Source organism: Hemitrygon akajei, chromosome 27, assembly GCF_048418815.1.
Source record: "Hemitrygon akajei chromosome 27, sHemAka1.3, whole genome shotgun sequence".
Taxonomy (NCBI): Eukaryota; Metazoa; Chordata; class Chondrichthyes; order Myliobatiformes; family Dasyatidae; genus Hemitrygon; species Hemitrygon akajei.
The window spans coordinates 42,472,064-42,487,845 of NC_133150.1; the positions used below are offsets into that span (position 1 = coordinate 42,472,064).

The 15,782-nt window shown below is 38.9% G+C and overlaps 1 protein-coding gene across 5 annotated transcripts in view; it reads right to left on the reverse strand.

Moving 5' to 3' along the window:
- Positions 1-15,782, reverse strand: part of LOC140717300 (AMP deaminase 2-like) — a 142,456-nt gene that overhangs the window by 21,165 nt on the left and 105,509 nt on the right. For all 5 annotated transcript variants that reach the window (XM_073030750.1, XM_073030749.1, XM_073030748.1 and 2 more), the window contains 3 exons: positions 15,217-15,346; positions 13,099-13,293; positions 1,941-2,072 (listed from right to left, as the gene is read on the reverse strand). In XM_073030750.1, coding sequence (XP_072886851.1) covers positions 1,941-2,072; positions 13,099-13,293; positions 15,217-15,346 — 457 coding nt within the window. The remainder of the gene's footprint in view (positions 1-1,940; positions 2,073-13,098; positions 13,294-15,216; positions 15,347-15,782) is intronic.

Here is a 15,782-nt window from a genome sequence, read left to right on the forward strand (position 1 = left end):
AGACAAAAGATAGCTGAGGATGCTGCCTCAGGTGCTTCGTGCAGATGAACGGCTTCAAGAAGGAAGAACCATGCTCCCGCGGGAGACCCGTTTGTTCAAGATGGATTTCGTGCGACAATCAGATGGTAGTGTGTGCTGTTACGCAGATCAAAGGTCCAGCGCATGAGTGATAGACAAGTTCAAGATGAGTTCCAACTTAAGTGCATATCTGAGTGTTTAAGAGTAATAGGGCCTTTTTGGTTCTTTTTCTTACATTCATTTAATAACTGTTCGCTTAAATTAACATTCTTAAAATATACTTTTTAATTGTATGCAGTGTACGATCTGTTAGTTCTTGCCAGGGGCAGTTAACCACACAGCATTCACACAAACCAGGGTTTGGGTGGGCGAGATATCCCAACCTCATGGATTTGGTGGGATCAAAGTTGGATACACACCAGACATATGAAGCCAGAGAAGGGTGGGTTTATCGCCATGGAGTCTAGTGGCTGTTAGGGAGGGGCTAACAAGCCAGTTTTCCAGAGACACCCAGTATAAGGGGGTTTCACATACACAAATACAGCCAAACAAAACTCTGAGGCCAAGGTGCAAAACATGGTACCAACACTCACTTACACCACGAAAGTCATGTAACACATATAAGACAGCAATAAAATATAGTCACACACACACACACCCAAGAAGTCCAAGTCCCTGAGATCATGAATGTTGCAGCAGTCTGCAGTTGAACACAATACATCTCGTCTTCTGCCTAGTGAACACTACCACCTCCAGCACCCCGTTGGAGTGTGCTGACTCTGATGGCTGCAAACAGGGAGCACTGCAGTTTGAGGCCTAGTCCTTGCTACAATTAAGTTCAAAGAGCTCCCCTACCGTTCACCAATAAAATACTGAAACGGAATATTGGACTTGCAACATTCCACATTACCAATGCACAACAGGGTCATGTGATCACAAGTGACTAAGACAACAAGTCACTGTTAGACTGCACTTTGCCTTCAGGCATTGACGCAGGTAGCACCATGATCTGCACCAAGTTCAGCTCCTTCACTTTCTCTGCAATTGAGCAAATCGCTGATGAAGTAGACCTGCAGTACTTTAAGAATTTAATGTCCGGCAGGGTCTTGCAATTATAACAAGTATGTTTAATAAAGACAATAACACTTTTGGTTGGCCCCATAGAAACCACTGCATCAGAGCACACCACTATCTTTAGCATTTTCTTTGTGCATACAATCTGCATCCATTAATTCCATTTCCAAAACATCTGCTATCAGAAGCAAGTCACTGTTTGGTAAGATCGCAGAAACTTACCTTTGAGTTGAAACTAAACTTTGAGTTCCCTATATCTATTCAAATCAGTCCATTCTTTTCAATATATTGCAGTGAAAACAGAAGGCCAAGACAGATTGTGAGGGGATTATCCATTCATCAATGTACCAATCTCCAATTCATTAACAAGGTGTAACTCAGTTAAGGCTTGTAGAGAAGTAATGAACAGCTTTCCTGCATCCATTATTGGTGCAGCTTGACACACTGGGACCAAAAGTAATAAACATCATACTTTTATTTTATAAGAGGTAAAGCATTTAACTAACTCTGCCATGGACTGTCCCAAGACATGCTGTGAAAGGAGGAGGGTTGGGCATGAGCCTAGCATGCCCATTTCATAAAAACCCAGTGCTACAGAAACATCAGCAGGTACTCCAAAGACATCATTCCTGGGGAAAGGAAGGATACACCAAGTACCCCGGTAAGTGGAATCTGGGAAGACAGGCCCAGGACAGAGGACTCTGGTGAGCTGATGTCAATGGTCTATGACCCCCAGTAGGAGTGATGGGCTTAAGAAGTAGTATTACAATGAAATAATTAAAAAGTAATAAAAATAAATAAATAATGTGTAATACTCTTGTAGACTACAAAGTTATTGCAATTCTAACCTTTATAATATGACCAAAATATTTGCCACCGACATAATTATCAGTTTTGATGAAAATCTCACGCAGAATTGATTCTCCAATTGGGTTGTACTTGGCATTGAATTTGTCAAACCGATGGAAGGTATTTCGATCCTAGGACAGAAAAGCCAACATTTAGAAAGTTAAAATTTAGATCTTAAGTATTAAACATCCCCTCCATTTATCAAGTTGCTAATCAGTCATAGAGCACTAAAGCACAGAAACAGGCCCTATAGCCCATTAAAACTATTATTCTGCCTATTAATCTGGACCTGGACCATAGCCCTACATACTCCTCCCATGTACTTATCTAAACTTATCTTAAATATTGCAATTAAACCCACATCCATCACTTCCACTGGTAGCTCATTCCAACCCCCACCCCACCCCCCAGGTTCCCTTAATTATTTCATCCTTCCCCTCCAATTCTAGTTTCACTCAACCTCAGTGGAAAAAGCTTGCTTATGTTTACCCTATCTATACTCCTCGTAATTTTGTATAGCTTTATCAAATCTCCCGTCATTCTCCTATGCTCCAGGAAATAGAGTCCTAACCTACTCAACCTTTCCTTATTGCTCAGGTCCTCAAGTTCCAGCAATATCCTCATAAACTTTTGCTGTACCCTTTCAATCTTACTAAAACTGTTCTTGCAGGTAGGTGATCAGAACTGCAAACAATACTCCAAATTAGGCCTCACCACAACTTCAACCTAATATCCCAACTCTTGTACTCAGTGCCCTAATTTATGAAGGCCAGTGTGCCAAAAGCTCTCTTTATGACCCTATCTACCTGATACTACTTTCTGTATTCTGGATGCAATCCGTATTCTAAATTATTGCAGTGTTAACCATACAAATAACACAGCATCCCAAGGAAAGATAAATATAAATTACAATGCATAGTGCAGCCATTGTTGAACAACACACACAAAATGCTGGAGGAACTCAGCAGGTCGGACAGCAATTATGGAAATGAATAAACAGTCGACATTTCAAGCTCAGACCCTTCTTCAGGACCGAAAATGAAGGGAAAAGACGCCAGAATGAAAAGGTGGGGAGGAGAAGGAGGCTAGCTAGAAGGTGATAGGTAAAACCAGGGCTGAAAAGTCCAAGGGCTGAAAGGAGGAGGAATCTGACAGGAGAGGAGAGAGGACCACAGGAGAAAGGGAAGGAGGAGGGAACCCGGTGGGGCAGGTGGAGGGGGGGGGGGGGGGGGAGGTGATAGGCAGGCGAAAAGAAGTCAGAATAGAGAATAGAGGAAGGAAAAATCAATACTCTTGCCATTAGGTTGGAGGCCACCTATGAAGTATAAGGCATTGCTTCTTCACGCTGAGGGCAGCCTCATCTTGGCACAAGAGGAACCATTGTTCTTTTTTTATTACCCACTAGGGGGAGCTGTAAGAACAGGACCGATGCCTGATATTTCAGCTGAGCCAGAAAACAAAACCACAAAACGTACAATCTGTGCCTGCTAATTTGGTACAGGAAAGTGCTTAAGAGAAGAAAGAGCAATGAAATACAACTTTTCAGCAAAAGTGTATAAGAAAATATCTGAATTCAACCGGAATTTTTAAAAACTATTATTTATACTTTTTTTTAAAATGAAAGCTGATTATTCCATGGTTTTGGTTCAGACACAAGATGGGGGAGACAGTGGGTAGAGAGAAACACCAGTTAGCATTCAAGAAACCTCTGAGAAGACCTTTTGCTCCACCCAAAACGTAGTTACATAGAAAATATATAATGCAAGACAAAAACTGGCACAAAAGACATACTAAAAGCACAGAGTTCACAGACAGCACAAGAATATATTTAATATCTCCAGCATATGTCATGAAATTTATCTTTGCAACTACAGTACAATGAAATACATAATAATATGAAAACACAAATATATATGTTAAATAGTTAAATAAGCCATGTGAAAATAGAAATCAAGTAGTAGTGAGGGGTTCAATGTCCATTCAGAAATAGGATGGCAGAGGGAAAGAAGCTACTCCTGAATTGTTGAGTGTGCGCCTTCAGGCTCCAGTGCCTCTTTCCTGATGGTAGCAATGAGAGCAGGGATGACCTGAGGGTGATGGGGGTCCTTAATAATGGATGCTGCCTTTTTAAGGCATCACTCCTTAAAGACGTCCTGAGTACTGCGGAGGCTAGTACCCAAGAAGGAGCTAAGTTTACAAGTCTCTGCAGCTTATTTCAATCCTGTGCAGTAGCCCCCCTAATACTAGACAGTGATGCAGCTCTCCACGGTACATCTGTAGAAATTGGTGAGTGTTTTTGATGACATACCAAATCTCATCAAACTCCAAACGAAATACAGCCACTGTGGTTCCTTCTTTGTTGCTGCAGCAATATGTTGGGGCCAGGTTATATCCTCAGAAATACTGACACCCAGGAACATGAAATTGCTCACTCTTTCCACTTCTGGTTCTTCTGAGGTCTGGTGTGTGTTCCCTTGTCTTACCCTTCTGTTCTTTGGTCTTACTGACACTGAGTGCAAGGTTGTTGCTGTGACACCATTCAACTAGCTGATACATCTCGCTCCTGTATGCTCTCTCAGATGCTTTGTGGTGTTCAATTACAACTACATTAGCATATCTTGTTCTCTTTGTTTATGTGACTATATTCCACTATTTTAATTATGGGTAGTGCTAAGGTGAATGACAATGATAGCAAGCTATGCCAAATGATACAATATGGGTTATTATTAATAAAATGACATCTCTGACCTACAGAGAAATCAACTTTTTGACAACTTTGAGGAAAAGAACTCTTACTTAACATGGGGACTGCTTCTACTCCAAAATCATGATTTCCATCTAGCATAATATTGTCACATAATCTCTTACCAAGCTGAGAGGCAAGATCTTTGCTTCATTGACAGCTGGTATTCTTTCTTTTCTGCAAAAAAATGCCTGGTTATATTACAGTTAACAATGTCCAATTCTACTCTTATTTATCAAGACTGCTTGAATGCTAATCAATTTCCTGGATTTTAATTAACAACTTCTCATTACTACCATCAGGGAGATGGCACAGGAGCTTGATGATACATATTCAATGTTTTAGGAATAGCTTTTTCCCCTCCACCATGTTTCTGAATGTTCCCTGAACACTATCTCACTATTTTGATCTTCCCCACTATTTATTTTTATATTTCTCATTGTAATTTATAGTTATTGTCAAAAATGTCAAGTCAGAAAAATAAATGAATCATAATTTTAGTTCTATCTTTTAGTTACCATGTTACATTCCATCACAAGAGACTACTCTAGAATCCAGTATCATTAACCTCGTTTACTTCCTTATTTTCTAATACCTCTATCTCTTAAAAGCATTTTTACATCTCAGTTTCATCCAGGTTTATCATTATTTCCTCTTCCTTCAGGACATTCATATCTAAAAATAAAGTCTGAAAATTTTCCAGACAATGCGACCTGCTGTAAGATTACAGCATTCAAAGTCAAATGCATTCTGGCAGCAAGTCCAAACATTCTTATCCCTTAAATTGATTTTCAATATTTTTAGAATTCAAATGTTAATGTTACAAATAAGCTTTCAATCATGGAAGAATCTCATCTATTTCATGCAAAATGAATTGGAATGGCATCAACAATGTAAAGAACAACAGGCATAGCTAACTTTAACCTCTCTGCTCGATTATCTTGGGGGAAAAATAGATAGTGAGTAGCAGTAGAGCACTTCAGCATAGAAGCAGGCCCTTTGGTCCATCTAATCCATGCCATCCTGGTTTTTCACCAAGTCCTATCTACCTACCTGGACCAGAACTCTTCATACCCCTCCCATGTAACTATCCAAACTTCTAAAAGTTACAAATGAGCCCACATCCACCACTTCTGTTGGCAGCTCGTTCCACACTCACATCACCCTCCAAGTGATGCAGTTCACCCTCAGATTACCAAATAAACGTTGGTTGTTTGTCAATCTTATAAATGTTTATATGTAGTTTTTATAAATTCTATTGAATTTCTTTTTTCCTGCAAGAAAATTTAATCTCCAGGTGGTATATGGTAACATATATGTACTTTGATGGTAAATTTACTCTGAACTTTGAAACATATGATCTCTAGTTCTAATTTCACCCAACCTGAGGAGAGGATGAGGGGAGATTTGAAATAGGTATATAAAATTATGATGGGTATAGATAGAGTGAATGCAAGCAGGCTTTTTCCACCGAGGCTAGGGGAGAAAAAAACCAGAGGACATGGGTTAAGGGTGAAGCAGGAAAAGTTTAAAGGGAACATTAGGGGGACTTCTTCACACAGAGAGTGGTGGGAGTGTGGAATGAGCTGCCAGATGAAGTGGTAAATGCGGGCTCCCTTTTAACATTTAAGAAGAACTTGGACAGGTACATGGATGAGAGGTGTATGGAGGGATATGGTCCAGGTGCAGGTCAGTGGGACTAGGCAGAAAAATGGTTTGGCACAGCCAAGAAGGGCCAAAAGACCTGCTTCTGTGCTGTAATGTTCTATGGTTCTAAAGAGCCTGCAAAGCATTCCCAGACCCAAAAAATAGCCTACCAAATCATACCAAATAGCACATAAAACCTAAAATAACACTAACTTATAGTAAAAGCAGGAATGATATGATAAATACACAGCCTATATAAAGTAGAAATAATGTATGTACAGTATAGTTTCACTTACCAGAATCAGGATTTAGCCAAATACCAATCTGTAGAGGAAAAAAACCGGCACATACACGCATGTGCACACACCAGCCCGCGCAAGGCTTCACGGTCATGGTAGTCTTTCTCGGGGTAAACACAAGTTTAAAGCAGGCAGCTTTTTTTGTAAAAGCGAAAATCCCCTTCAGATTTCTTTGGGTTAGCGAAAGCAGGTACTAATGTAGGTCTTTCTAAAAGTGAAGTGGCGTAAAGTGAACTTTCGTAAAGCGGGAGATACCTGTATAGTGTAGGAAATTGTACGGTCATATGCACTTTGGTAGAAGGAATAAAAGGCATAGACTATTTTCTAAATGGGGAGAAAAATCAAAAATCAGAGGTACAAAGGGACTTGGGAGTCCTTGTGCAGGGTTCTCTAAAGGTTAGCTTGGAGATTGAGTCAGTGGTATGGAAGGCAAATGTAATGTTAGCATTTATATTGAGAGGATGAGAATAAAACTTCAAGGGTGTAATGCTGAGGGTTTAAAGGGCATAAATCAGATTGCACTTGGTGTTTAGTATTGAGCCCTTAGCTATGAAAAGATCTGCTGGTCCAGAGGAGAGTCACGAGAATAATTCTGGGAATGAAAGGGTTAACATAAAAGGAGCATTTGATGGCTCTGTGCCTGTACTTGCTGGATTTTATAAGAATGAGGAGGGATTTCATTGAAACCTATCAAATATTGAAAGGCCTAGATAGAATGGATGGGGGAAGTATGTTTCCAATCCTGGGGGAGTCTAGGACCAGAGGGCACATTCTCAGAATGTCTATTTAGGACACATATGAGAAGGAATTGCTTTAGCCAGAGGGTATTTATTGCCACAGGGAGCTGTGGAGGTCAAGTCACTGAGTGTATTTAAAGTGGAGGTTGAAAGGCTTTTGATTGATCAGGGCATCAAAGGTTACAGGGAGAAGGCAGGAGAATGGGGTTGAGAAGGCAGGAGAATGGGGTTAAGAAGGATAATGGGTCAGCCATGTTGGAATGGCAGAGGAGACTTAATGGGTCAAATAGCCTAGTTCTGGTTCTATAGCTTATTTCATTTTCATTAATCTACTAATGGCTTAGTTAGTAGCTCTTGAACACACCGAGGCTATGATACCTTTCCTGTTGTAAATTAACAAGGTGGCTAACATGGATATTCTACCCATCATTAATAGAACATAGAATAGTACAGCACATTACAGGCCCTTCGGCCCACAATGTTGTGCTGACCCTCAAACCCTGCCTCCCATATAACCCCCCACCTTAAATTCTTCCATATACCTGTCTAGCAGTCTCTTAATCAGCTCCTGCTACCACTAAAATGGGCTTAGGATTTTAATTGCAAACTGGTTATGCTGCAAGTCTAATCAAGAACAACCTTCAGTAAAACAGCCCCTCATAATTATTCCAAGAAACAGCGGAGCAGAAGCAAATGAAGATCATAAGAAAGAAAGCTCGAGTATTTGTTCAGTTCAAGGGTAACTTGAACAATGTACTAAACAGAAAGAGAGAAAGGTACAACTAAGTTAAAGCTTTTCCTTTACTCTCCATGGATCACTATTAACAAAAAGTGGTATTAAATATAAAGCAAATATCACTTTCTAGAATAATTAGAGGTCAGCCAAAGATGAATCATCATTTATCACAGATTAAAGTCATTTATTTGAGCTATCTGTGCTATAAATAAAACACTTAGTGAATTTCTGTCAAAGTGATCAACTTAATATCCTCAGGTTCATAATCCATTCCTTGGTGCTAAATATACCTCATGAAAAGGAAATTTTCTAAAATTAAATCACTAAATAAATATGATAGAAAAGGAGGTAACTGCTAGTAATCCCAAAATAGCTAAGATCATTTATGAAAGCACAAACCAATACAAATTTGGTCGTAATATTGGAATTTCTTGCCAACAATTATAATCCTAATCCATGACACTATTTAGGAGTTTAAGTGCATGGTGTCTGCCTCTGAAATCCATTGCACTGATTTTAATGAACCAAATCATGAACTGTATATCTTAAGAGTTACTCTGAACACAATGTTTGAAGGAGATCAATACTATGAATGCTAAGTTACTCTCAGATGTGACAGGCTTTTTTCTGTGAATAACGAACCCATTAATTCGGTGTTATCTGAGTTTTTACAATGATGCTCAATGATTTGTGAGCCAAAAGAGTTCTGCTTAATAGCAGGTCATCCATTAATTGCTCATGAACAATCTGTCCTCAGATTCATGGTAGATGGTCTATAATCCATCCCAATCTTCCCCACCTCCAGCTTCAAATTTGATCATTGGAAGAGCCAATCAAATTAGATAAATTTAAAATATGTTGGTTAACAAAATATTACCAGGAACACATCTAGGGGGTGAGTACTTACTATTCATAGTACTGAGGCTTGAGATTCCTTCTCTTTTCACAGGGAATCCATATCCTGCCAGAATTTAAAGAAAAGCATGCCATTTATAATCTAGAAGGGGAATTAACTTTATGCTACTTATACATAAAGATCAGAATTAAAGGCTTAGTGGGTAAAGGGAAAGGGACACAATGCAAAGAGACACAGGCAAGAAACTTAAAGGTCCATGAAAGAAGGTTAATGTCACTGGGACAGAAGTTAAACACTCACTAGTTTACCTTAAGAGAACTGAAAATGGGAGGAAACTCCCAGTTTCAACTGCCAACCAGCACAGAAAGTACCAAATGAAGATAGTTTCAGATTTGGGCATACCAAAGTTCAAAAAACATGGAAGTAAATGGAGAACTCTGTTCAATATTAGCTCCCCCAACACAGACCTTGGAAAAAGTTCACATCAGATACAAGGATTGCTAATTTAAGTTTAATTTGTTAATATACACTCAGCAGCCACTTTATTAGGTATACCTGTACACCTGCTCGTTAATGCAAATATCTAATCAACCAATTGTGTGGCAGCAACTCAATGTACAAAAGCATGCAGACATGCTCAACAGGTTCTGTTGTTATTTAGCCCAAACATCAGAATGGGAAAGAAATGTGACCTAAGTGACTTTGACCATGGAATGATCGTTGGTGGCAGATGGGGTAGTTGAGTATCTCAGAAACTGCTGATCTCCTGGGTTTTTCAGGCAAACAGTCACGAGAATCCCTAATTAACTGCACAATTGCTTCTCACCAATATATAATTTTCTTGTAATTAACACCACATTTTATTAATGCTTACTTTTAAAAGAAAATTCCAGACCATTATTTCTGAAAATAAATCTAATTTTGCCTTGTCTTAATCAACACCAAACTGCTTCTACCTACCATCCCAAGGGATTTAATAAGATTTACCATTTATTTACTTCTAAACTGAACTGCCAGCTTGTGCTCAAATTGTAAAGTGAAACCTGAATCTGTAGGCACCTTCTAACCCAGAGGAAAGAGTTTTATTGCTAATTTTGATTACAGTTAAGGTGCTAATTTGTCATTTACTGGGATCAGTTAGCAAGTTAATTTTGAACAACTGATTCAATTACTGGTTTGTAATTTGACAACTCTTAACTTCACCTCAGCTGCAGCTCAAGCATGCTTCAAAATCGTGGCTGATCTGACTGCAAACTCAGCTTTACCTAGCACCTGTAACCTTTCATCTCCTTGCATATCATAAATCTATTTACCTCGTTCTTAAACAAAAGGAAAGACTCAGCTACCACTACTCATCACAATATTAGCATAACAAAAATGGCTGGGGTTATACAAACTCTTGCCTTTTATAGTAGTTACATTGTTTTTAAGAGGAAACAAAAATGTAGAAGATGGAATATTCATTGCATTCAAAATTTACAAAATGTACATTGTGACTTCAAGTGAATACCTACGCCACTATGCAAGGTACACCTGGATAGCTGCTTGTTAATTCAAATATCTAATCGAAGCATAAAAGCATACAGACATGCTCAAGAAGTTCAGATGTTCAGACCAAACATCAAAAGGGAGAAGAAATGTGATTTAAATAACTTTGACCATGGATTGATTGTAAGTGCCACGTGGGGTGGTTTGAGTATCTCAGAAAATACTGATCCCCTGGGATTTTCACACACAACTGTCTCTAGAGTAGGGTTCCCAGCCTGTGATCCATGGATCCCTTGCTAAACGGTAATGTCCATGGCATAAAAAGGTTGGGAATCCGTGCTCTAGAGTTTCCAAAGAATGGTGTGAAACACAAAAAACACCCAGTGAGTGGCAGTCCTGTAGACGAAAATGCCTCGTTAATAAGAGAGGCGAGAAGAGAATGGCCAGGCTGGTTCAGCTGATACGAAGGCGGCAGTAACTCAGATAAATACACAGTGGTGTGCAGAAGAGCATCTCTGAATACCCAACACATCGAACTTTCAAGTTGATGTGCTACAGCAGCAGAAAACCATGAACATACACTCAGTGGCTGCTTTATTGTGTACAGCAGGTACCCAATAAAAGTGGCCACTGTATGTAGACATCAAACCAATGGCTCCAATAATTTGAAAGCAGCACTGGTGGAATCCTGAGAAAAGCAACCACAATAAGGAAAGGGTTGTACTTGGTGCCTAACTATTTTATTAATTCTATTACTATAGATTACCAGGCAGAAAGTGGACAGACTATTTAAACTAGGTAGAAAAGACTAGATGCTGGGATCTGGAACAAAACCCAAAGCCAGACTATTCAGAACAAAGAAACATTTTCAACAAGCAGACCACGTTAAGAGTTTGCAACACACTTCCATAAATGGGAATTAACGATCTTGAATCTGAGCTTGATAAATGTTTAATCAGAAATATACAAGAAAAGGGGTCAATATATGACATTGGGATGTCATGTTACAGAGTACCAACTTGTTTAAGTTACATTTCAAGTATTGTTGCAGTTTTGGTTGCCACACTACGGAGAGCCTGTCATCAAGCAAGGGATGATACAGAAAAGATTCACAGGAATGTTATATGGACTGGAAAGCTTGAACTAAAACAGTTTGAATAAGCTTGGATTCTTTTTCTGGAGCCAAGGAGGCCGAGTTGTGAACTTATAAAATCATGGGAAGCAGAGAGGGTTGATACTCACAGTCTTTTTCCCAGGATAGGGGAGTCTAAAACAAAAAAGGAATAGGTTTAACATGAGAAGTGAATGATTTAAAGAGGAACCCAAGGAGCAGATTTTTCAGAGCATGTTGGTTATATGAAACAAGGAAGTGCTAGAGACAGATAGAGTTACAATGTTTAAAATATATTTTGATAGATACAGTAATTGGATAGGAATGGCTTAGAGCAGGGGTTTCCAACCTTTTTTTATGCCATGGACCCCTAGCATTAACCAAGGGGGTCTGTGGACCCCAGATTAAGAACCCCTGGCTCAGAGAGATAGTAACCAAACACAGGCAAAAGAGATTAGAACAGATAGACATCTTCATTAGCCTGGACGTGTTCAGCTGAAATGCTTGTTTCTGTGCTTGCTATGGATAAATAAATAATTTCTACATGAGGTCACTGCTTTATTCTGTTCTAGGACAAATGTCTATGTTTCATTAATTTGTCTTACTTCTGCAAGTTGTTATTTTTCTATCCTGCCTTCCACTTTGTCTATTCTAGCGTTAAAAATACTGACTGGTAACTTTAAGTTACAATGACATATTTTTGCCCCTATTATAATCATAAAGAAACTCGAGAGGAATGATGAGATGAGGACTGTCAAGGAGGCTGTACACATACTCAGTATTTTAGGAACAGCTTCTCCACTATCAGATTTCTAAAATGACAATGAACCGCTTCCCATGAACACATCCTCACTGTTTTGCACTCTTTTTGCGCTACTTAATTAATTTTTGATTAATATATTTCTTACTGTAATGTACACGCTTTTATGTACTGCTGCCGCAAAATGACAAATTTCACAACATAGGTCAGCGATATTAAACCTGATTCTGAACTCAACACTGTCACACAACATATAAAAACACAAAATGCTGGCAGAACTCAGCAGGCCAGACAGCATCTATGGGAGGAGGTAACATACCACTGTCACACAACATACCAGCTTTACTATCCTGTATCATAATTTCAATCCATAGTGGCTGATCTAGATTCCAACTCCATATAGTATCATTTTCTCCGATGTTCAATGTTTTTTCGTCAACTTAAATCTCTCAGTCTGTATCACAGATCTTCTCTTTGTTCTATCTGCCCCTACCACTTACTCTGCAACTGAAAACCTGCTTGCCTCATACTTTCACTGGTTCTGATCCAATGTCATTGACTATTTTTCCACTGTCCGTGAGTCCTAGCAGCCTGGATGAATACTTCCTCACCATTTTCCATTTTAATTACTGAATTTAATGACAGAACTCATTCGAAGATAGCATTGCTGCTTAAAGCCCATTTAAACATATTACAGAAATACTGCGAATATGTTCTTTTGTGGCCAAAAGCAGTTAATGCAGATTACAGTGCCAGCTGTAAATTGCACTTTTTGCATACCGCATGCATATCTAGCGTGTCCACACTGAGATCATAGGCTGTGAGGTTCATGCTCTCAAAGACATCCCTCAGAGTCTGCCCTTTTCCATTTTCCATGTGAATAATCTCGTCTGGGTTCTTCTTCATCGTACGCTTGATAAAGCGGAGTAGATGTTTCTGGTTCATGCAAGATGATGCATGAATGTGCGTATCAACCTGTTCATTTAAAACAAACAGAGAGAAATCCTCATGAGATCATGAAACCATTTAAAATAAGGAGTCAGTTAATTTTATCTGCAATACCCGAATACCTACAATTACTGAATAGAATACAGTATACTGCATTGCACTAATGACTGAGGAGTGAATATTGCATGCTCAGAGATTTGCACTGGGTATCAGAAGCCTACAGTTTAATCTCTTAAAGAATGTTCATGTTTGTATTTACTTATTGAGATGCAGCATGGACTCGGCCCTTATGGCGCTACCCAGCAACCCCAGATTCAATCCTAACCTAATCAGGGGACAATTTTGAATGACCAGTTAACATCTTTGGACTGTGGCAGGTAACTAGAGCACCCAGAGGGAAACCACGCAGTGATGGGGAGGTTTACAATGAACCTGGGTTGCCAGTACTGTGAAGCGTTGTGCTAACTACTATGCTACCATACCGCCCTTTTTGCTGAGATCATTGGATTAGGTATGTAAAAACAGAAAAAGTGGTAAAAGCTTTTTCATTCTGCAATCCACACATTTGACTCAAAGATTTCACATGATTAATACAGATATACTACGCAAACTCAACATGTCAGACAGCATCTTTGGGAAGAAAAGCAATAAAAAAAACCCTATGAGAAAGAGAAAAGCAAGCAGGTATATGCTGCAAAGATGGTGGGAGGAGAGTTGGATGGGACAATGAGAATATCCACAGTCAAATGAGATTAGGACTGGCCAGTGCCTTAAGGACAATGCCCAACTCTGGTCTCAACCAAATCACTGATATTACCTTTGTCCTATCTATCCTCCTCCTCCTTCTACCTTGTCTGCAAATTAAATCTAACATTTCTTCATTTTCCAGTTCTGATATAATCATTGACCTGAAATACTAACTGTGGTTATCTTCCCAGATGTTGACAGACCCGCTGAGTGTAGCTGGCTGCTCCTCTCTGTACTTCATATGTCCAGATTGCAGTTTTAAAAAATTTATTTATTTAGAGATACAGCATTGATTAGGCCCTTCGAGCCACACTGCCCCATCAACCCCCAACTCAATCCTAGCCTATTCATGGTAATTGTAAATTGTCCCAATTAACCAACTAACAGGTAAGCCTTGGTCCATGGGAGGAAACTGGAGCACCCAGAGAAAGCCCACACATTCCACAGGGAAGATGTACAGATTCCTTACAGAATGACATCAGAATTGAATCCAAAACTCTGACAACCCAAGCTATAATGGATCGCGCTAACTGCTACACTACCATCACATTAACAAGCATTCTTCTCCACACTCCATAGAGTTCACACTTATGAATGTTTAAATAAAATAGTACGTTTTTAATTATTTCTTTCTAATATTCTCCCTTAATATTTTAACTAACTTTTGCACAGAATCTGAGGTATTCATATTTTGAATTAGCATTTTCACTATCATATTGGGAAATTAAGGCTAAAGATTGAATTTAGAATATTTGAACAAAAGAGCTATGAATTAAACAAAAACTAAATGTTAAGGTCGGTTATAATGAGACAAGTTATTTGTTTAAAGTTGCAGTGAATTTACTCAGCTTGCACTGGGCTAATTAGGCATGGCACCTCTGATGAAATGTCCTCTCAAGAAATCGTTGCATACTACATCTGCTATATTTAAAAATAAGTACTTTTACTTGTCTTTTACCTCTCTGCATAGAAGTAGCCTGATAGTTAACTATACCCATAGTATGACAACTACTGTGAACCAGCCTTGCCACAATATTACCTGTGGATCATTTCCTCCATGCTAAATACAGTATTGACAAGATACATCTTTGGGGCTGAAATTCTGTGGTTATATTACCAAGGATGGAATTTACAATACAATGGATGAGTGAATAAGAAAGATAGCAAGATGAGCGAGTGAAAATTAAGCTCTCGTATTCTTACTTTGCGAATATTGTAAAAGTCCCTGTGAGGTACTTTCTTCTGTGCAGCCAGTTCTTTCATTTCATTCAACAAGACATGCATTTGGAACTTAGAGCTCAGGTACTGCAGCCGGCGATAGCAGAAGGATTTCCTGTTGAGATAGAGCTTGGTTAGCTGACCACACAATCAGCAACATGTTCTGTAACAATAAGCTAAATGTCATTAAAGTTATGCATTAGAAATAATGGTGCTGTATTAGCTACTGTACATTAAAATTTAGATCTAATTTCAGTACACAAAAATTGCAATTACCACATTCTGACAGAACAAGAGAAAACTATAATTTTAAATGTAGATTTATTCTTTTTCGTATCTGTTGAATTTTCCCCTAGGCTGGGTGTGAACAACAAGGGAGTGGAACAATTTGGGTAGCCTTACCAAGAGCTGACATGATGAGCCAAAGCCCTTTTTCCATAGTGAATCATTCGATTATTTTATCTGTACTTATACAACTGTTGGATATCAATTTAGATGCCAGTTCCATCTGCTTTACACAATACACAATATTGACATCAGCCAGAAGCTAA